This window comes from Ambystoma mexicanum, chromosome 2p (genome assembly GCF_040938575.1).
Source record: "Ambystoma mexicanum isolate Mex_15411 chromosome 2p, UKY_AmexF1_1, whole genome shotgun sequence".
Taxonomy (NCBI): Eukaryota; Metazoa; Chordata; class Amphibia; order Caudata; family Ambystomatidae; genus Ambystoma; species Ambystoma mexicanum.
Genome location: NC_090923.1, coordinates 1120192199 through 1120215948, shown reverse-complemented (window position 1 = coordinate 1120215948; position 23750 = coordinate 1120192199). Strand labels below are relative to the sequence as shown.

The window sequence follows — 23750 nt, the reverse complement described above, 5'->3', positions numbered from 1 at the left end:
TGAGTGCGTAGAGAGGGTGAGTGCGTAGAGAGGGTGCGTGCCTAGAGCCGATGAGTGCGTAGAGCGGATGAGTGCGTAGAGCGGATGAGTGCGTAGAGTGGATGAGTGCGTAGAGTGGATGAGTGCGTAGAGTGGATGGCTGATACGAATGGATTTGAGTGCCTGAAATGGTTGTAAACGCGTATTACAGTCTGAATACATGGAACAGATGGCATACATGGAACCTTTGGAGTGAGTATGACCGCAAGCACCTAAGATAAACCACCTTATCACATCACCACGCTTACTCTCTTTCCTTACACCACCACTCATCTAGAACACAGGGATACTATGACACCATTCGGTATAGCAGTTCTCATACCATCATTCTGCCTCATACTTCCCATCACCCTATCTAAACACTGCTGGTTATACACCTTCCAGCCTAGACGTTCTCCTCAGGCCTAACGCAGCCAGTATCGGTCTGGATAACAACCTGCCAGAACGAACACATACTATTGATCTCTCAACCACCACACCTACCGCTATGAAGCAGCTATCACACGAATCCTCACCAGCTGCACACATAACTGGTGCGCACACGTGCCTTTTGACTCCCTCTACCTCGCTCTACTGACTTGAACTTCGGTTCCCCAGGGCGTTCAACCTACCAGCGCCTTGAGACCATACCAATGGTACATAAGGTGCTATATAAATGCAAGATAACATAACATAACATACCGGCCCAGCAGCCCAAATTATTAGCCCAAGCAAAGCAAGGTGAATAACGAGGTCTCCGGATCATTATGCCCCCATTCCAGCCCCTGGAATGAGGGATGAAGGCCATTAGCACCCTAGGTTCCCAAAGCGGGAACCTGGGGTGCCAAAAAAGAATTTTCCTTCCTACACTGGGACGTCAGAGGCGTCCCGGTGTAGGAAGGAAAATCCTTTTCCAAGATGGCCACCATGGAAAGAGAAGGTGGGGTTCCATACAGGGCTCTTCTTCGCTTTCCATGGCAGCCTGCAGAAGGCGAAGAGAAAACCCTATGACCATATTACTACGAGCACATTTTTCTTCCCCTGCAAACCTATTCCAATTTCGAACAACTTTACCACAAAGCCGGTCCCAGGTGGACATGGGCACTTTAACCCCATGTGTTGTCCCTCGTGGTCATGGGCAGTAGCCAGATTGTCCGGATCATGACCTTATTCCATGACCCAGACAATCTGGCCACTGCCCATGGCTACCGGCTATACCTCAGTCACCAAAAAAGGTATATCACTATTTTTTGTACCTACATTATGACACTTGTTCAAAAATAAAACACGGGCACGTTGCAAAACCATGCTTTCAGATCCTTGTCAATGCTCCTTCCACAAGTTTGCTGGAAATCCACACAGGTTTTATTTTTTCAAAAGTGTCAAATGTATGCACATATAATAGGCATATAACCTAGCCCCCACTTGACAAAATCCATATAGACTTTATGAAAACATTTATATCTATAAAATATTTTTGCAAACTTTTGTGTAGATTCGTCAAATTGCACCACATTTAAAAGCCTTACAATATTTTGGGACCCCCCCCCCCCCGTCTAATTTTGCCCCCTCCTGACAAAATCCCACCTAACATTGCAAAAACATGTATATCTAGATCTATAATGTTTTTGCACAACTTTGTGTAGATTTGTTAAATGGCATCCCATTTATAAGCCTTTAAAATAATTTGGGTCCCCACTCTAATTTTGCCCCCTCTTGACAGAATCCCACCAACCATTGCAGACTCATTCGGAATCAGGTCAAGAATATAAGTGCAAAATTTCATGCAGTTTAATTAAGTTGTGCCAAAGTTATAAGCTATCCAAGAACTGCTTTTCACCAAAACTGTAATGCAGAGGTGTCCGCGAAATTCACAGGAATATTTGCGAACATCCGGACTGTTCGCAGACTTTTGGGGCAAAAAAGCATTGGGTTTTTTGCTTCTTGCAGTCATAACCCATCTCATCCTCATCACCCCTTACCTCCCCAGAGATTATTTGATATGTTTGACAAGTGCAATCTTGTGTTTTTTAATATGTTTTTACCACGATGTTCGCGGACGCCGGCCGCGAATCCAAGGTGGCGGGCATTTCCAAAAATCGGACGCACTGCACGCTTTTCACTAGCCAATCAGCAGGCGTGTCGATGTCCGCAGACACCACATTGCCCTTTAAGCCAATCAGAGTCATGTCCGCAGAGCGAACAGGGAAGTGTGTCCGCGGAGCGGACATAGATATCACACATTTTTTTGGACCTACGTTTTGTTCATTTTTTTAAAACTACTGGACGGATTTCCACCAAAATTACAAAAGCAGGCTTTCGGGACCAAGCTGCCGCTCTTGCCGCAATTTTGGTGAAAATCCGTCCAGCGGTTTGGGCTGTAGGCGTGAGCAAAGTTTTTCTCCATTCAGTTTATGGGAAAAAAATACATTTTGGTACCCCCCTATAACTTTGCCGCCCCTTGACCAAACCTCACCAAACTTTGCAGAGAAAACCGGAGTGGGCCATATACTTTCTTTGCAAAGTTTGGTGAGGATTCGTCCAGAAGGACCAAAGTTATACACCACCCAAAAAGGGCTCTTCCTATGGTTTTAGCAACTTAACCATAACTACATGGCCCCTACCGCAGGCCATGTAATATTGTTTGATATTTTATGAGTGAATGATATGTATCATTTTGTGAAAAGTTCTTTGAACTAAAACACACAAAAAAGTTGTCATAAATGACAATGTCATGTTAGCAGAAAAAGGAGAATTCGGTAAATAAGGAAAGAGAAGAACTGAGAGTAGACACAAAGATGGAAGAATTGAAAGATCGAAGATCACAATGAAGGACTGTGGAAGTCTGAAGATGACCATAGTTCGGGTGGAAAGAATTAAGAAAACAAAAGCAGCAAATGATTGGAAGAACACAAAGATGTTGCAGAAATAGAGGGAAATGAGGTAACTGTAGAACGTATCAGTTCAAGGTAGGAGCCAGAATGGTGCAGAGGAAATGGTATTTGATGAAAATGTTAAGAATCCAGAATAGAAAAAAGGGAATAGAAATATTTACTTGAAAAATATGGAGATTAGAATCGCCCAATAAAATAGGCGGGGAGATAATCGGAAGTAAGTGGCAACCAAGTGTTTCAAGATCATCACAGAAGGATGATAGAGGTCCCAGGGGAAGGGCAGATCAGTCAAAATAAAAGTAAGTGAATGTAGGGATTTAAATAATAGAGTGGTATTCAAATGAGGGAAAAAGGAAGGCAGAACCAAGAGATGCGACAAGCAGGTCCGTGAAGAATGAAAAAGTATCACTGCTGTAGCCAGTAGAGTAAGGGGAGTAAGGAAACAAATAGTTTGGGGACGAAAGAGTGGCAGCAGAAGCCGTATTAGAAGCAGATAGCCAAGTATAGGAATAACCATAGGAACTGTAGATTCAACCGAAAGACCAAGAATAGTATACCTTTTATTGCAGATGTTGAGATGCGAGGCATCTGCTTGGCAGATGTTGTATGCCATTGGCAGCCAGAGGCATATCCAGTGTGTTCAATACAAGTCCTGTCCAGTTTAGACGTGTTCATTCAGAAAATGGTAGTGGCTGTGTGTGGTTATTTACTGTGAGCATTTCCCTGTTTAGTGTAGCACTGGACATTCCTCAATTCTCATGGCCCAGAACAGGGGCCACTCAAACCCAGTGTGACAAAGAAGATGTGGAACCGCAATTAGGCAGGTAGGTGACACTATTCACTCTAGGATTCCTCCACCCACACACAGGCGTATGATATGCTCCCAACTACATGCAGACCCCTCTCCAACTGTAACATCCGTCCCCCTAGAGCCCTCTTTCCACCTATTTATCAACTCCCCCTCTCCATTCCCCCCTGAAAGATCTATCCAGTGCCCACAAATTCTTTTCACAGTTATTTGTTCCAACATATATAATAGGCTGCAGGGCATTCACCTCTAGGAACCCTGGCTCTCCTTCAGGACCTGATTTCTAGTCACACATCTTCAGTTACTGGCCCGTTGCATGACCTCGTTGGAGGCGACTTTAACTTGCAGTTTGAACCCCTAAAGGAATTTAGGGGTTTGTGGGATGAAGTCGACCAGGCCTGGGATATTCCTGATCTGGAGGCAGGTTATCCGTTAAGGCACATAAACATGCCCTAGACTGAGCACGTATTTTGTGTGGCCTTAACCTCAGGGCCTGTAATGGGAGATGTGGCGGGTATCACCCGGCCAGGAATTCCTTCTTTGGCCCTAATAGGTCCTTGAGGATTGATTTTGTCCTTATAGCAGTCAGTGATTGGGAATTGGTAGAGAGTTCTCCATTATTGAACATAGGGAAAGTGACCACAAACCATTACTTTTGTAAGTGAGATTAAGTGTTGGGAACTGTAATAATATAGTACCGAGTGTCCCGCTGACTATCGCTGGGAACACTAGACGTACCATTAAATGGGGCAAAATGGAGGAAGCTGGAATTAAGGCTGCAGTCCATCTTAGAGCACTGCTTGATATTGAGAACATTTGTGCGGGGGTGGGGGAGAGGGTTGAGCGATGAAGAGGTGTTGATCGAGTACGGCCGGTTGGTTGCGAGCCTTGGCCCTATTTTTAGCAAACTGGCAAAAGAATTAAGGCAAATGATGATGGTTAGGAATCCCTGGTTTGATGAGGAGTGTCAGAAGGCCAAAAGTGCAGCATTACATTATCTCCAGTGGGTCGATACCTGGAGTGAAGAGAAACTATGTTGCTGTAGGTTAAAGTACAAGAGTATCACCTGTGCCAAAAAGGGGGAACACCAGAAGCTTGAGTGTGAAAAACTCTGAGAGGCAGCCTTGATGAAAGACATCAAGTCTTTTTGGGTCTTGGTTGCCGATAAAAATAACAATAATGACAATGGAACTCACTGTTTTATCCCGCCTTACAATTGGTTTGATCACTTTCGTGGGTTAATGAGGGCACGGAGGGGGAGAGGTGCATATATTAATGGTTTCGAGCTGTTTGATTATGCTTGCCCCCCAATGATTATCCCACTACAGGAAGTTAGAAGTACAATATCGAGCTCTAAATCCCAGAAAGCGCCTGGTCCAGACAGGATTCCTGCTGACTTGCCAAAAGATGAGCTGGATGCTTGGTCACCTGTTTTGACCAAACTCTCACTATTGTTCAATTTAATATAGCTCATGATTGCTGGAGAACCGCTGAAATAGTTCTGATATACAAGGATGGGGGCAGGGATAAACCTGGTAATTACAGGCCTATTTCCCTGCTTGATGCTACTGGCAAACCTTTTGCCAAAGTGGTTCCAAAGCAGCTGCAGCATTGCATAAACTCAGGGTATCTCATCTCTCATCTCCAGGTGAGGTTTCAAACCGAGATTAGTAGAAGGGTCTGTGGCTGTTGACGGTTCCTAGCAACCGGGCACGAGCCCTCGCCAACATTGTCCATTCTTTAACTACTCAGGCACTGACCTCGGCTTACTCAAGAACAGGGCGGACTATAGCCCCATCACCTCCAACAACCCAGGACAAACTGGGACAACCAGACGCTCATGCGCCAAGCATAGATGAAGACAAACCCTTGCCTATCACCCACCAGGTGAGCCCTGGCCATTAAACACACCGCCACCCTATAATCTATGCAACTCTAGGAGATGATCTAACCATGATCAGGTTACGGTGCGTTCAGGTTGTGACATGTGAAATTTAAAAAACACGTCTCTAGTATGTAGCTTGTGCTGCATGGCGGTAGAGTATTAGTGTTCAGTTGGCCAGATGCCCTTTGAAATAGTGTGCTGCATGGTGGTTCTGGTGCCTAGGGGTTGTACACTCCTTGCCATTATGAGAGACGTCTCATGCATCGATTGTTCACCGAATGGCGGCTAGGGTTTAGTTAGTGCCTGGGTGTCCGGAGACCTGTCGCCTCACGATTCCATTGTGGGGGAGGAGAAAGGTCTATTGCTAAGCATACTCTTAAAATGGTTTCCCATTAGTGAGAAATTGGTTGAAGTGGGTTCGAAGTCAGTAGTAGACGTTGTGTAAAGGGTGCATCTTACCTCTCGTTATGGGTCCGTCTCCATCTTCGGATCAAGCTACACTTGAGTGGCTTGTCCAAAGGCGTTAAATTGCAGAGAGGCCGTCAGTGATTTGCCCGGTGGAATGAATTTAAGAGTATGCTTAGCAATAGACCTTTCTCCTTCCCCACAATGGAATCGTGATGCGCCAGGTCTCCGGGCACCCGGGCACTAACTAAACCCTAGCCGCCTTTCAGTGAACGGTCGATGCGCGAGACGTCTCTCATAATGGCAAGGGGTGTACAACGCCTAGGCACCAGAACCGCCACGCAGCACACTATTTCAAAGGGCATCCGGCCAACTGAACACTAATACTCTACCGCCATGCAGCACACGCTACATACTTTAGACAGTTTTTTTAAATTTCACATGTCCCAACCTGAACGCACTGTAACCTGATCATGGGAACTAACGGAACACACGCTCACACCGTCAACAGCCACAGACCCTTATCCCATCCCCATTAGGGGCCACCGAGAGAAGGGTCCCCGGGAACCAGTGCCCTCACTACAAGGAACCGCCAACAGGCACCCACCACATTTTCAGAGCGTCCTCGTTCTGAGGGTTATGGATCACTGTAGAATGCGCATCAAGGCACAGCTCACTACATATGGGAACTAAAATAGAGGACGGTATACCTCAACATGGTAGGAATAATTGTCCACCACACTTGTCTTTAGAACCGGGTTACACATTATGTGACGGACCACTGAGCACCCAAACGGTTGAAATATTATGCTCGCCCACCACACGTGGGCCATGTTACCTTACGTATGGAGCACAAGGCACCACCCATAGGCACCAAAAACCTCACGGGGGTAGCACCTAGAGGGAGGCACTGAGAACACTGTTAGAAAATCCACTCCAAAGCACTACCATGCCTCCCATCCTAGCAACCGGGCACAAGCCCTCGCCAACATTGTCCATTCTTTAACTACTCAGACCAGACGCTCATGCGCCAAGCATAGATGAAGACAAACCCTTGCCTATCACCCACCAGGTGAGCCCTGGCCATTAAACACACCGCCACCCTCTTGTTCAAAAATCTCTGTTGTTACAAAATTATAAATGTCACACTTACATGTATATGCCAATATGCAACTGGATATATGATGATTATACCTAAATTTTGTAAAACCTCATCAAAACACTGTTATATCGGACACTATGTCACCTCACTTGGAATAGCTCTACACTCACATCATGTGTTTAAATAAATTACACCTTGGTAATTTAATCACAATGGCTGAATACTCTACACGGGGGGGCCTACACCAATCATTTACTGTGCACGACTCATATTTTGTTATCATATCCATTGTTATGTACAACAAAAAAACAAATTGGTAGCCTAGAAAAAGACCAGTTAGGTCGAAACACCTGTCGGCACCACTTGTTATACCATCATTTGATGGATTCATGAGAATAAAATCAGAAAATGGAAACCATGATCTTTGTGGACCTATATTCTTCATGCACCTAAGCTGAAAGCAAAGGAGGAAACCTCTGTATGCTAAACAGCATACGTGCCGAATGAGTGGAAACTAAAACAAATCTCTCTTGATACACACAGCAGGCACCACGAGCACGGGCCTCTTTTAAGTGTCTACCAAATCACTGCTAGTGCACCTTAAAATCAGAGATGGAAGGCGCGATAACCCATGGTTCCTGGTCCTCCTAACAAAGGGTTTCCTGTAGAGTTGGTCAGAATAATGAGAGAATTGTATACAAGCAACTCAGCGGTTGTAAGATGGTGTCTTGGAGGTGAAACCACAAGTAAATTCGGAATGGACAGGAGTGCGAGACAGGACTGCGTCCTTGCTCCACTCCTGTTCTGCCTGTACATCAATGAGATAATCATAGAGCTGTTGATGAGATGTCAAGCTGTTAGGTTTGATCCCCCAAAATTGGGCTCTGATGTGTACCTGGCACTGTTTTTTGCCAACGATGCTGTTCTATTAGCTACATCTCCTATGGGGATCAGGCTCTCTCTGGAGTGTTTTATTAACCAATGCACAGCACCAGGGTTGACCTTAAATACAAGCAAGACAAAAGTTCTGGTTTTTAGGCCAAGGCGATCCAGGTATTGCACAATCTCTCTGAAAGTTGAGGGCTCATACCTTGAACAGGTCTGCAATTATGTCTACCTCGGCGTCAGATTTACCGACACTGGGTCTTGGCTTGCTCATTTGGCTAAAGTGCAGGTCATCTTGGGTAAAAACAGTGGTGGGATGAGGACATTTTTCATTTTTTTTGGACCATGATGAAAGTGGTGTGTCCCCTGTGATTAGTATCTATAGCGCACAGTCGGCCTCCGCAGTTCTCTACGGCTCTGAGCTATGGGGGCACGTTAGCTGTCCGAACTTGGGGGCCATTGAGACAGTTTTAAAAAATGCTCCTGAGGCTCCCGGGAGGATTCCCAAATGCCCCCTTGTTGGTGGAATGTGGCCTTGAGCCTATATTCTAATGAGCAGGTTGGAAACTGTTTTTTTACTGGATCCGGTTATGGGTGGTGCTGCAGCTTGTAAAGTTTCATGAGGCCTACCATAACTTACTAAATTACCCTGGGGGCTCTCCATTCCCCTTGGTGATTTATATAAGGGGCCAGTGGGAAGTGCTGGGTTTTGGCAGCATGTGGCAGAGTCCTGCGGATTTATCCCCTAGCATTAAGGAAAAGGTGAAATTCGCTGTCAAACAACTCTGGTATGAGTCACCTATCAGTAATTGTTTAAAGTTAGAAATTTGGCCATATTACTGACATATGACATGAGCTTACCAGCATATTCACGTACCCTTTTTATCCAGTTTATAACAGGCACGCTCAGGACAGCGAAATTCACCTGTGGTTGGAAACCAGGGAATTTATCAATAGGTCTCCTTTGTGGTGCACATAGTGAGTGTGTGACTCATTTGCCTTTTTTTGTGATGCCTACAAAGATTTGAGGCAAGTGTATTTGTTTGTTTGTTTTATTATTTATAATGCGCAAGCGTACCCGGGGGTATCAGGGCGCAGCCTTTACAAGAATTTTCGAAGCTTAGTTACAGTACAGAGAATATACATAATGCAGGAATAAAATACACCATTGTTATATACAAGTCAGTGGTAGACTTGCAGGCCATTATATACAGGTAAACAAGAAGGCACGCAGGCAGGTAATCAGGAGGCACACGTGGTTCCAATTGTGCGGGCGGCTCTGGCACAACAAAGTCTTAGCGGGTCTCAAGTTTCAACCATGAGACTACCAGTGAGCGGAAATTCTGGTAGGGCATGTCAATTCTAAGGTTGGGTGGCAAGGAATTCCATAGCAAAGCAGCTTGTACTGGGAAGCTGTTGCCCCCTATAGTGGCCCGCTTGTAGTGGGGAACCGATAGACAATTTTTGTAAGCAGTTCTGGTGGGTCTTGATGAGGCCTGCCGGTGGAATCTGTTGATCAGGTAAGTTGGGGCAGCATTGTTCAGAGACTTATGAGTAAGTGATGCCGTTTTTAAAATAATTTTATCTTTGGTTGAGAGCCAATTGTTCTGTTGGCTGAGATTCGTGATGTGTTCCCTTCTAGAAATGCCCAAGGCTGTTCTGAGAGCATTGTTCTGAAGGGTTTGCAGTTTACTAGTGGTAGCCTTGGTAGATCCCAGGTATAGGGCGTTGCAGTAGTCAAGGCGGGACAGAATAAGGGCTCTGGCGAGTGTCAGGCAGCTGGAGTCCGACAGGAAGGGTTTGGCTGCGCGGATTAATTTGCAAGTATAAGCCGTAGAAGATGCAAGGGAGTTCACTTGTCTTTTGAAGGAAAAATTGGAGTCAAGATAGAATCCCAAGGTTTTAACCTCCTGTCGGACTTTGATGTTGTTACCGTCAATCATAAAGGAATTGTAGGCCGGGCCGAGTTTTCTTATGTTGAGTGTAGTGCCCAAGATGAGTTCTGTTTTATTATCATTCAGGCATAGTCCATGAGTGGCCATCCATGCCTGGATGATGATGTACACCCTATTTAACAAGGCCAGATCCTTTCCATAATAGTATCATCTGCGTAGTTGGTGTAGGTGATAGGTGTAGGTGATACCGAGATGATCCAGATCATCGAAAAGGGGCTTGGTAAATATGTTGTATAGTGTGGGGAGACACAGGAGGCCTGAGGGACACCGCAGGTGATAGGTGTGGGGTCTGCTGCAGCTGTGGGAGAAAAGACCCTCATGGTCCTACCGTTAAGGAAGGATGTAATCCAGGTGAGGTCCTCTGTTGAGAAGTGGGCTGCAGTGTGGAGGTGTGAACATAGGACAGAGTGATCGACCAGATCGAAGGCTGCAGATAGGTCAAGGAGAAGGAGTAAGGCGTCTTGCCCATTGTCTCTGAACGAATCGATCTGGGATTTCAAGTCAATGAGAGCGGTTTTGGTCCCATGTTGGGGCCGGAACCCGGATTGTCTAGATTCTAGGAGGTTGTGTTCTTCCAAGTGCTTCTGTATTTGTACATAGGCAACCTTGTCCAGAATTTTTAGTAGGAAAGGAACGGTTGTTATGGGTCGGTAGTTGATGGGTATGGCAGGGTCTAGAGTGGGTTTTTTCAATAATGGGAGTACCCAGGATTGTTTTAAGTTAGTAGGGACGGATCCAGTGACGAAGGAGGCATTGATCAATTTTGTGATAAAAGGGGAGAGGACCCGGGCAGCATCTTTGATGAGCTGAGCAGGGCACAGGTCTCCCTGGCAATTGGACGGTTTCAGAGATAGGATGATTTTTTCCACTTCCAGAATATTGACTTTGGCAAATTGGAAGCGGACTAAGTCAGTGGGCATGGGTTTATCATGGATTTTTGAGTTGGGAGTGTTATTGAGGGACGCTCTTTTGTTGGAGATTTTACTTTGAAGAGTCACAATCTTATTTGCTAGGGCATTTTGAATTTCTGAGCACCAACTTTTATCTTTAGTGCAAGTATCCAGGGTGCCATAGGGGTTTCTATTTCTTTAAGGATTGAAAAAAGTTCTTTCATATTAGATTTGGGTTGGGATATGCGAGAGTCAAATGAAGTACGTTTGGCCAAGTAAATTTCTTTTTTGTACAGTGTAGTTAGTTTGGAGAGTTTGAGTTTGTTGGAGTCTGAAGGGGATTTTTTCCAAATGGCCTCACAGCTTCTTTTTTGCTGTCTTAGGTTTTTGAGGAATGGAGTATACCATTTGTTTAGGTGCGTTTTTGGTTTACTGGATCTGAGTTTAAGGGGGGGCGATACGGTCCAGTGAAGTGGCCATAACCTTGTTATATTCTTCGACCAGGGACTCAGGGTCTAGGTCGTCTGACAATGTATTGAGAGTGGGGAGTATATTAGGGTTAAGTCTTTCTGCTGTCATATTTTTCTTGTTTCTGGTGAGGGTCGGTGGGGCCTTGATAGTGCGCTGAGGTGGTGGTCTATCAGTAGAGAGCATAAATGATATTAAATGGTGGTCAGTCCAAGCTAGAGGTGAGATATTTGTGATATTCGCTAGGCAGTTGTGGTCGGCCACCCAGTCGAGTATTCTGCCTTTTGAATGTGTTGGTAAAGTGCATCTTTGCACGAAGCCTAATTCAGTGAGAGTTTTGGCTATAATGCTGGCAGGAAGGTCTTCCGGGTCATTGTAGCCCAAGTTGAAGTCTCCTAGGATGAGTGCTTGGGTCGGGCTCTTAAGGTTGCTAGCTAGAATAGAGTTAAGGTCTTCATCGAAGGAACCAATGGAGCCTGGTGGGCGGTAGATCAAATCGATGTTAAGGGTTTGGGTGTTTGTGAGGGGTATTTTGACTGCTAGTGTTCCACAAGAGGGGGTATCTATAGTGGTGGCTAGTCTCAAGGTAAGACTGCACTTATGGATGATGGCGACACCACCTCCTCTCGAGTTGGGACAGTCTTGTCTCTGGATGGTGTAATTGTCAGGGATAGCCAGCATGAGCATAGGGCCTGCTGCTGGGTGTAGCCAAGTTTCGGTGATGGCGAGGAAGTCAAGGTCTTCTGTCAGTATTAAGTCTGCGATTTCTAAAGCATGAGCTACCAACGATCTGGCGTTGATCAAAGCTCCCTTGATCTTAGGGCTGACTGTGTTATTGGGAGTGAAGTTTCTCTTTTCTGAGGTGGTAGTATGGTGCTTGTCCTGTGGGAGTTCGGGAGTGCCCAAGTTGAAGGAATTAAGAGAGGGTGTAGAATGGAGTTTTTGTGAAAGGTTACTGATTTGTGTGGCTAAATTCGGTCGGTCTGGTTGTGTTCTATGGTTTTGTATGTTGGGCAGTGAGCGGGCCAGGGGCTCATGGATTTTGGCTAGCCTGGCTCTAAGTCCTAGGTTCCTTTCTATAGTGGTACGAGGGTGACTAGAGGGTGGCAGTGCCTGAGGGTCATTTAAGGCTAAATGAGGTACTTGGTTATTGAGTGTAGGTAAGGCTGGCAAATTAAGTAGAAGTATTTACTTTCACTCATTAAAAAAAATCTGGTGTCACCCGCGTTATGGATGCTGTCATATTATGCAAATCAACTGTACTGACCAATGATGTGTACTTTGTGGCAAAATGTATCCATCGAGCCTGGCTACGTAGGAACTTTTTAATTAGGCATTTGCACTCTGGTTTATCGGCCTCCTTATTTTATATCTTTTAAATCTTCATGCACTGCTTTTTATGATATAATTTGGATATATTTTTCTGTTTTGGCTGATGGTATAATGCTGAATAAAGCAAAATGACTGACTGATGGTTATTCTTTCCAAAGTGTTAAGCACTGTGCAGAAGGCCTAAGGTTTTATACAGACTTCAAGTAAGACATTCCCTTTATAGACAAGTGATTTTTTACATGGTGGTCCTCCTTCAGGTAGGCAGGCATCCACGGTGTCTATTGCTCATTGGGTGGTGCTCTCCTTTCTGCAATATATAGACTTTCTAACCCTCCCTTCTATGAAGGTAGGGGCCACTTCTGATGCTTTCAAGTCATATCTCTCTCTAGTAGCCACATGGTCACCCCTTAAGGGGTCAGGTAAACTACTGTCACATGCTCAACTGGGTGAAGCCACCCCAAAGAGCATCTTTAATTAAAAGTAGGAAGTGCTCTCCAGCCCCCCATCAAACTCTCATGCGAATAGTCTGCAGGACAGGGATTGGAGGTAACATCAAGTATGAGTTACTCCCCTTAGTGTCTTCTGTATGCTAGTCCTTAGTTCCTCTTCCTCCAGACAAACGTGCATTCAGTCCCCCCTCTTGCGGTGCCCGAAGCCAAGCATATGCCGGGGACCTCTCTAAAAAACAAGCTTCCTGTTGGGCAAGGTCGTTTGGCCTGTTCAAATACTTGGTCATTCAGCCAAGAGCACCCAAGACTCTGGCGAAAGCGGGAAGAACTACTGCCAACAGAACTGTCACCACAATGAGTAACTTGTAGCTAGTTGTCTCTTAATCATCAGGTGCTGTATCACTTGAGCGGTAATCATAGTCTTGCCTGCTAGTGCCATTATAATAGTAGTGCTTGGCTCTCATTCCTCCTATGGCTGTGTGACTTCAATAGCAGCCCAGCGCTGGCCCACAGGTATCACTGTAAGAGCGCTTGGTGATCAGTACGGCAGCAAAATTCCCAGATATGGAGAGCAGGTGTCACTGTGATGAAAGTTCAATTTGCTGCCTCACATTCTCTGAGCTCTTTTCTTCCTTTTGCCCTTTTGTCAATGTGTAATCTCTCTTTCTTTCTAGGGTTCGGCATGACCACGCCTGCCACCACCATGGGCAAGATCTTCCTCATCTTCTATGGTATGATCGGCTGCTCCAGCACCATCCTCTTCTTCAACCTCTTCCTAGAGCGCATCATCACCTTGCTGGGTGTGGCCATGCGTGCCTTTCGCCTGCACCAGCTGAGGAGCCATGGTGTCTTCCCACGCCCCCTGCCAGCCGCAGTGGAGGAGGAGCGAGGCAACCTGTCGGGCTGGAAGCCCTCGGTCTACAATGTCATGTTGATCCTTGGCTTGGGAGCCTTGGTGATCTCGTGCTGTGCCTCCGCCATGTACAGTCCCCAAGAGGGCTGGAGCTATGTGGACTCCTTGTACTTTTGCTTTGTGACATTTAGTACCATTGGCTTTGGTGACCTGGTTAGTGGACAGCTGCGTGCCTATGAAGGCCAAGGCCTGTATGGTGCAGGCAATTTCCTTTTCATCCTGCTGGGCGTCTGCTGCATCTACTCGCTCTTCAACGTCATATCGATAGTCATTAAGCAAGTTCTCAACTGGCTGCTGCGATGGTGCTGCCCTTGTCGGAGGGTGCAAGGCCGCCACCGGGCATGCCGGCGGGCAGGGCGCCGGCATCACCGTGTTGTGGCTCCCACCTTAGCTGGCCGCCCCCCACGCAGTGAGATCTCTATGGACACAGAGGCGGTGTATGAGAGTGAGGCAGATGCCAGGCGTACCTCTCCAGACCTGAGTGGCCACGATTTCTCTTCTGCAGGCATACCAGGCAGTGACGGTAAAGTCGTCACATCTGAGGTGGGCAACGGGCACCTGAAAGTGGCCTGGAAGGACCAGACAGATGCTCTACCCAACACTGGCGCACATGAGGGTGGGGATTGTGAGCGTCAGAGGGGGCTTCTCAGTGACATTGGGTCTTTAGCTGTCATGAATAACAAACTGGCTGAGACGAGTAGCAGTCGCTGCCACAGCGGATTGACGTCCTCCATTCTGGTCAGTGGAAGACATATTGAGACTATAGAGCACCAGAACAGATTATCGAGCTGCCAGAGTTCACCAGCGAGCATCCATATAGATCATTGCCAGAGGACTGATCAAACACCTGTGACTTCTAAAGACAGCCATGGGGAAAGGATTGACCTAGAGGTGCCATCTTCCAGTGGCGTTGAATCCTTGGCCAATGCCAACAGAAGTCTAGTTACATGCGGTGACAGGAGAGGCCAAAACGGGGCTGCCTCCAGTGGCATTGGCTCTTTATTCCTTCAGGCGTGTGCTAGTGACAGCAGACCAAAACTTTGCAAGCAACCATCAAAGGATCAGGACTCTGACTTTGTAGAACCAGAGTGCAGTGACCACAGAGGTGGCCGGCTTAAGTGTCCTACCAGGGCCTTTATTGATGAGAGTGGCTCCACAGTGGCCCCTCATCCACGATCGCTGGCATTCCTCAACCGGAAGCTAGTTCAGTCTAACAGCGTGGACAGCACCCAGGACACGGCCACTGAGGGTCGTGCCGTGGCACTGCGAAAGAACTGGTGTAACCATCGTCGGCCAGAAGGTTCTACTGGGCAGCTTCTGAAGGATGTGGGCTCATTGGCAGTCATGAACGATAGATTTGCTGAGACCACAAGCAAAAGAAAAATGCAGGCAAAGTCTAAGGCATCAGAAGATCTGGATGACACCTAAGTCTTCGATCAAAACCCCATCGGTCATTTGGTCAACACATTGTCAGGCCTATGGATATGCCATCACATGGTCCTTAAAGCCCAATGATTTTAGCAGTGAAAAGTGGTACCCAGTGGAGAACATCAGTGGGATAGCCTTAATGCCCAGTGGATGTATTTGTGAAATGTTAATCTAGCGAATACAACAGATACATAATCAGGTTATCCCCAAGTCAGAGAATTTATCAGCTAAACTTGGGGCACAGAGGGTACAATGGATGTATCAGTGGGACATAGCACCCTATGGGCCAGATGCAGATACCAACGTCTCATGGTACTCAAAGCGTACAGCAGATGAAGCCGTGAAACGTGTGTTCAGCTTGCTCCGTGGATCGATCAGTGATGCGTAGCACTTCGAGAGGGTTGCATCAATGGTGCATGTAATCAACTAATGGATGTTTCACTGCTGTTAGTAGCCATAAAGGAACATATTAATGATGTAGGGCACTCCAGAGAGGAATGTATAGATGGATGTGGATTTACGTATGTATCAGAATGTCACCTTTGTAATTTATGCCATCAGCAAAAGCCAAGCAAATTGTTTGCCAGGCTATGCAGACAGGTTCAACAACTGGAAAAGACATACACCATTGTATTTATATAGTGCCTCTGCCCTGTTATTTTTCTACGGGAACACAGGGACACCAAACTCTGGATATGGGTAAATGTTGTAACCCCCACCTGGCTATTGGTAACGAGGGTAACCCCAACATGATTAGGGTAAACCAGTACACTCCTTAACTGCTTATGGATAAATAGGGTAATCCCAAACCTGGTTATGAAAAAACAGGGCAATCTCACTCTGGGTTTGGAAAAGAGGGTAACCCCAGACTTGGTTGAGGTGAAACAGAGTAACTTCCTTAATACATGAATTACATAGCCGACATCTCGAAAGACCATCTACCCACCGAACACCCAGAGCCTTGCGCTGTGCTAATGACATTCCCGCCAATTCCTGGCGATGGGCACACTGTGACCCAATGTTCTACACTCCCACTTCCCAATCACAGCGGGTGGAACCAGTGAGCCTCCTACAAGAAGGCGGCCACGGAAGGCTTTCTTTCACGAAGGCCACACAGCCCCACCTCGCCAACTCGAGCTCTTCAGAAGTTGCTCTGCCTGCTTTGGTGCCATCTGCCTTGAAATGATCTTCAGGTGTCTAAAACGCTACTGGGTGGGCAATAGATTCATCGCAAATGCCGAAGGGTGCCCCCAATGATCACATTCAGGGGCCTCCCCCCTGGAACAACCACAGGGATATTTGGTCACACAATGGAGTTAATACTTTTCCATGGGATCATGGCGCCCTTGTACACTTCAGGAAGATATCAAATCTAGTGGGAAACTGCATACTAATCTTACGCTAGCAAACACCTAGTTCCCGCAGAGCAGAGGCTATAGGACAAGAGTAGCCCTGGGCCCCTGTCAATGCGCAGTATTCACTACTCCTGGCAACCGGCAGCGTGGCGGGCATGAAAGCACCAAGGCTGGGTTCACTATCTTGGTTTCAGATGGGCCGGCTCATTCTTCGTGGTCTCCATGGCAGGTAGTGGCGTTGTGGACCAATCCGTGTTTTTTGTTGTGTTTGTACGGAGGGGCAATTGAAGCAACAGTGTGCTCCCCCACAGGGAGGGCACCCACTCAAAAACCACCCACTTGTGGACAGTAGCAGCCTCCATGCCAGTACAGGCAGAGAATGCCAAGGAATGTGGGCGAAAACCAGGGCCTCATTGGGGATTCCTGGGCCGGGTGTTCCCTTCAAGAATACCATGTGCAGTAATTACTGCTAGCATATGCCGTAACCTGTGGTGCCAGCGCTCAGGGTACGTTTACTGCGCTATGTCGGTTAAAAAACATATCGATATGCAGTATTTTCTAAATACTGCAAGTGGTGAAAAAGAATAGTGCATGCAGTTGTTTGTACTCCTTGTTTTTTTCTATTATACATTTTAAATTATACACATGCCTGCAACTGCACGAGGCACTGCAGCAGGTCACATTATAGTTGGTCAGTGGTAAAAAATAAATAATAATGAAAAAACACACAATCCATGGAATCACTTTTGCGCATTGTTCCTTGCCACGCAATTTTTTGTCCCGCAAGAGAAAAGATGCGCCTGTGGGAGGAAGCTTCTGAAGCAAGGTGCGAAAAAGGGTTTAAATACACCTCTTAGGTGGAGACGGAATGTGAGGTATTTAGAAGTTATTTCTACCCGATGTTCTACGGTGAATATCGCATGTGATGCTCTACTCATAATGAGGGAGATGGTAAAAGCGGGGAGGCTGCCACATTTAGAATGAGGGAGGTAATAAATATCAGCCACAGCAGCAGCTAGTTTGTCACCCACATAGGGGGTGGGTAAAAAGCACGGTCGGACTGGGCCATAAAATTGTCTGGGGCCACCAATGAAAAAGTGGCCCCTCCGTTGCAAATGACTATTCATTTCTTTTGTGACATTGTCTGCATAGTACCCAAGGGGCAGTTTTTTTGATAAAACGTGATGCAAATTGTTCATTTTAAAGAATGTGTACTCAGCAACACTGGTCAAACCGATTAGCCGCATAGTGAAGCACTCATGAAACTGGCCCACATTATTTGCCAAAAATCTTGCCCACTTTGATTTAAAAAAAAAACGTGCCCACACCAGCATTTTGCGTTTTTGGTTCGGCCATGGGCCTATTGCCCTATAGGCCAGTCCGAGCCTGGTAAAAGGCAGCTTTATCAATAGTAGTTGGAGGTAGCGGAAAGGGGAGTAGATGGGGCCATCACCAGTAATCCCCACTCACCTGAAAACAATGCCGCGCCCGCCATTTTTACTGACGAGGCGCCATTTTTACCGACGAGGCGACGACATTCTAGCCACGTCACTCTCACAGAAACGTGTGAAATGCAGCCCGTTTTGTATAATTACACCAAAACTCATGATACGAGCCACACTCTATCATCCCAGATTCAAAATACATCAGACCATCAAGGAAACTCTGCAGCTCAAAATTACTAACTAAATCCACCCCGACGCCCCCCGCCCCGAACCCCCTTCTCCCCCCCACCTATTTCTCTGCAGTGCACAGCATCCTCCGTAATCCAGCAATATACAGTGGTGCCTTTTACATCTCACAATATTCCTTGGCCGAGCAAGCCAGCATCGGTCTAGTCCAAAAACATAACCAGCAGGCCTCAAACCGGGAGTTAATTTATCCCCACCGCCTCGGTAACTGGAAAACCAATCTCTCCTGCAGCATGACTCCGTTCTAGATACACATGCTTTGCAAACTCCTCATATGGCCATGGTGTCTGTCAAGGGAGCACGTGTAGCCTCCACAACAGGAACTCCAAAATGTATTGTGAATTGGCAGCATTGTCGGAGTGATCAAGTCCAGCGTTACTTCTTTTGGCGGGATTTTGACTCAGTGGAGAGAAGGTCCAAGTCGTATATCTCAGGGCCTTGTCCCACAGATTGACTGGGTGTCCTTCACCATTCAGGGAGTGGGACAAAGACCTTTGCTACAAAAGTAAAGTAAAAATGCAATTTTGAAAGAAAATGCAGGCAGTGCCAACCAGTCCCCAGCACCACGTTCATAAGTTCGTCCCTTTTCTACGTTTGAGGTGGAACATCATTGGCGTTGCAATGTGTGTGCAGGCTTGCCTTTCCAGGGTTCCATGTAATAATGTCACCACAAAAATCTCGCCATGCAAAAATATCGCCGAAAAATGGGCGTGGCGACATTATTGCATGGAACATTGGGGGGGGGGGGGACACCCCCGCAACCCCCAAACTTTTTTTTTCTTTTTTTTTTGCCCCTGTCCCCATATATATGGTCACCCATATAATATCGCCACAACCTTTTCCCGGCGATATTATTTACGGCGACCATATATATATATGGGGATAATATTACCTGATATCCTTTCCAGCACATTTTCCTGTATAAATGTGTTCATCTATTGACTCCCCCCTTCTCAATCCCTCTTACTACTACTATCCACAGACTAAGGACTGGCGACACCCTGGCGAGGTCACAATATGCTACGTTTCAGACAAGGCTCGGGCACTGGAAGACCACTACGGTGGTGATGGGTGCTGTATATATATATATTGATATGGTGGTAGTGGACGTTATCCAGTGTGCCAACCCTTGGTGTTAAATAATTGAGACCTAAGATATCTTTTAATTTTTGAAAAATTAACACAATGGAGTGGCCTGGCAGCATAACCTAGCAATGACTGATATCCACTAATCAGTCCGTTATTAAAGTAGATAACGTGGGTATGTCAGGTTGCTTGCGCCCATCCCTTTAGGTAAAGCAAGAAATCTTACAAGTGAGAATTATAAAAGGTATTTTATTGGTTCTAGACCAAGGTAAATTTAAACTGTTTAGAAGGTGCCAACATACTCCATTGGGTGCACATGCAGTTGTTTTGCCCTTACCCGGGCTTTCTCAAGGCACAATTACATTGCTAATGTGTGCAATACAATATTCTGTATGTGACTCAATTAGTATACGTAATACATAGTCAGATACTATGGTGAGACCTGGTTAAGTCTTACCTAAAGAAATGTTATAGGATTCCGTACTTTCTTGCAATGGCAAAACTATAAAGAAATGCAAAACCACGTTGGTCAGTCTTTGGATTTAATCGTGCAAAGGTGGCATGATCATACTCCTGGTCTAATTTGCTTTACCTAGTGTTGTTCAGAGGCAGGGAGTCAGGGGTTCTCATGGGTTATTTAGTTTATCGTCTTGGTAGTAATTCCAATTGTTCCTCTGCATAGTGTATCTGTAAATAAGCCAGACTGAGCCTTAGTCTGGTTCGCCTGGCATGATGGCAAATTTAGGATGGTCATTGGCCTATTTTGAATGTAAATCAGCCCTCGCGGAACACTGGCAAAAGGAGCACACCACAGACTAAAAAAAAGACATCAAATTCTTCGGGTGAAACAGATCAAACTGGATGCTAGATTGGGGGACCAAGAAAAGACTACGTCAGCAAGAAGCTAAACTAATTTGTAAAACTAACAATATCAGAAGGCCTCAACACGGATAATTTATTTATTTGCATAATGAAATACATTACTTCCTGTGATTGTGATAACAATGATAAGACACCATACCATAGAAAGCAAAGGACTGAAGATTCCATACATCTCTGGTCCCAACTGAAACAAGGACCCTTTCTTTCTACGTGACTACATCTTGAATGACTACAAACTTCACAATCTCCCAAACGACAACACTGTGGGCCTCATCACGAGTGGGGTGGTAACGCCGGCTCTAATAGTGCTGGCGCTATCTGCCCTACCGCCAAACCCCCCGGCGCTATTAGCGCTGGATCACAGGTTTGGCAGTATTGGAAGTTCCCATTCCCCATTGAGCCCATTCGGGAATGCGCCATTCCCCATTGGGCTCAATGGGGAAATTTCGTGCTCATACCGGCTGCGGATTTCCCGCCGGCGGTATGAGCGTGAATTTTTCAGTGGATTTCCCCCCAGCTCAGAGCTGGGGAGAAATCCACCGAAGCCCTGATTTGGCGGACCCTTAAATCCGGCGGTAATAGCGCTACCGCTGGATTTAAGGGTTACCGCCAAACTCGTGATGAGGCCCTATATCCCCTCCTGAGACCAAGAGACTGAAGGACAATCCAACCCACCACAATCACCATTCAATAATCACCATTGTTAACATGACTATACTCCTAAACCAGCTGGACCAGAGACACTTTGAATTTACTGTAAAAGATCCTTAATATTGATGCAATAGCAAAGGCTTGCGTTGGACAATGTTAAGCGGCATCATGAACAAGACTAAAGAAGGGTACAGTTGCGATAGTCATCGCATAAGAACCACTCATCAAATACACACCAGGCTGCAATAGCAGAATCTAAATATATGAATACTCAAGCTGAACTTTTAATGCGAAAATCAGCAAAGCCGCATGGTAATAAATAAACAGATCCAATGAAAACGAATTGGACAAAAATGGGTGTTATTAGCAACATAGAACAATACTGGTCTGAGACCTCCACTCAACAATTGGTCAAGATTTCAACTCACATCTAACAGACAATAGTCTGGAATATCTATACAGACTATCAAGGGCCTCAAATATTCTGAAAGAAATCCTTGAATATTTTTTATCAATGGAATAGCCAAGATAGCAAATTAGATGCCACCAATCGCTGCAATAATCCATAATACTAAAAAAGGCAATCGATATCCAATTAGCTTGATTATAGGTGAAATATATTTGCCCAATTAGGACCAGCTCCTTCGAGGTAAGATTAGTGTGGATGGACCAAACCATTGAGGTAGTGTAAATAACAAAGGTTTCAGAATAACTCACTCATTTAGCAAGCCAAGATTAGGCACGTGACCGTATATGTTGTGTAAATAGTGTTTTTTTTAAATAATAGCACGCATGGACTATTTCATACCAGTACAAGTACCTAAAACTAAGAGTTCCATCCGCGATCACGGCTACATTAAAGCTGGCCATTGATGCTGATGACATCACCGGGCTACGGCGGGTGATGTCATCACATCAGCAGCCCGTTAAAATCCACTTTCAGGATGGTGGCGACCGAATCACAAGCAGAGCGCACCACCCTGAAAGAAGTCAGCCCCAATAAGGACCATGAAACTCTACTAAGTAAGGAGTGGACAGATTGCCAAACCCGAAATTCAGTTTAAGGCATTGTTAGCTTTAAAAGGGATAACATCACTTCAATGGAAGTAATATTTTGCCCAATCCAATGCAGACTAATCCTAAGGAGGAGCTGGTGAATTGCTTAACAGAATATTTGGTGTAATGCATTTGAACAAAGTTGCATTAATGGGATAAAGTTCATTGCAATGGTATTAATACTTAGCACCATCCATTTGCAGATTAACCTCAATGAGCACTACCTAGAAGTTACACTAAGAAGATGATCCCAACATGCACCTTACTGTTATACTAAGGTAAGATACTGCAAGGCAGCAAAATCGGCCAAGGACCATCCTGAAATTGGTATCATGCCAGGCAAAGCAGCCTAATGCTCACTCTGACTTATTTACAGATATACTTTGCAAAGGAACGATTGTAATTACTACCTAGAAGATCAACTAAATAACCCCTGAGAATCACTGACTCTGAATAACACAAGGTAAACCAAATTAGACCAGGAGTATGATCATGCCGCCTTTGCATGATTAAATCCAAAGACTGACCAACGTGGTTTTGCATTTCTTTAGAAATTGTAAAGGTTTTCCATTGCAAGGAAATATGGAATCCAATGACATTTCTTTAGGTAAGAATTAGCCAGGACTCGCCATAGTATCGGACTTCACTTGACTTAACGGATGATATACCCAACCCTGACCTAACTAACACTACTCTGCTCTATTTGTCCTCTTCCTTCTCTTCCCCCCTTCCTACAAACAGCTTGGCAATTGAATCTTAGTTGCTTAGAATAGAATGCACATCTATGTATGAAATACTTATGCATGATTACTATAAGACAAAAGTTCAATGCACTTGAAATATGTATTACGTGTAAAATATGTACAGGAGTGTACTAATTGAGTCACATACACAATATTGTATCGCACACATCATCACTGTAATTTTGCCTTGAGAAAGCCCGGGTAAGGGCGAAATAAATGCACGTGCCTCCAAATGGAGTATGCTGGCATCTTCTAAACAATTTTAATCTACCTTGGTTTAGAACCAATAAAATACGTTTTATAATTCTCACTTTACAGATTTTAAAGGGCGAGGCGCAAGCAACCTAACATACCCACATTATCAGCTGTATATACATTGGATAACATAACACATGGCTGTCGTTTGCTCCTGCCATGAGGCACTTTGCACTTGTTTCAAGATTCTTGTCCTCCAAGGCCCACTTTTTGGAAGCTGCAGTGCGTGGGTTCTGACAAGGCCAGTGGTGGAAGTGGGGAAAGGAATAAGTGGTACTCTGGCTGCACCCAAAAAGAAGGGACTGGGATGGCCGGACAGCTGGCGGAGAGGGGCCGGGGGGTAGGGGGCTGGTGTTGGACCAGGATCACAAACTTTGGCTGAATACCCAGAAAGTGTGAGTCTGTGGTCTTAAATGTAGCAGCAACTGAAGAAGAGGATGGAGACAGATATCAGTAGGACTGTAGACCCACACAACGACCTAGTGGGCATGTTTCTTGGCCTATTGATCCTGTCCCATTCCCAAGGTGAGAGGATTTGGACCCATCTAGCGCTCCGGTCACAGGCCTACCTTGGGCGCTGGGAAACAGGCACTTTGACA

The 23750-nt window shown here is 45.7% G+C and overlaps 1 protein-coding gene across 1 annotated transcript in view; it reads left to right on the top strand.

Annotated features, from left to right (window-relative positions):
• LOC138567180 (potassium channel subfamily K member 13-like) overlaps positions 1-19828 on the top strand; it is a 119620-nt gene extending 99792 nt beyond the window's left edge. Inside the window, exon 3 of the mRNA XM_069645154.1 lies at positions 13766-19828. Coding sequence (XP_069501255.1) covers positions 13766-15432 — 1667 coding nt within the window. The 3' untranslated portion in view covers positions 15433-19828. The remainder of the gene's footprint in view (positions 1-13765) is intronic.
• Positions 19829-23750: the final 3922 nt, after the last annotated feature.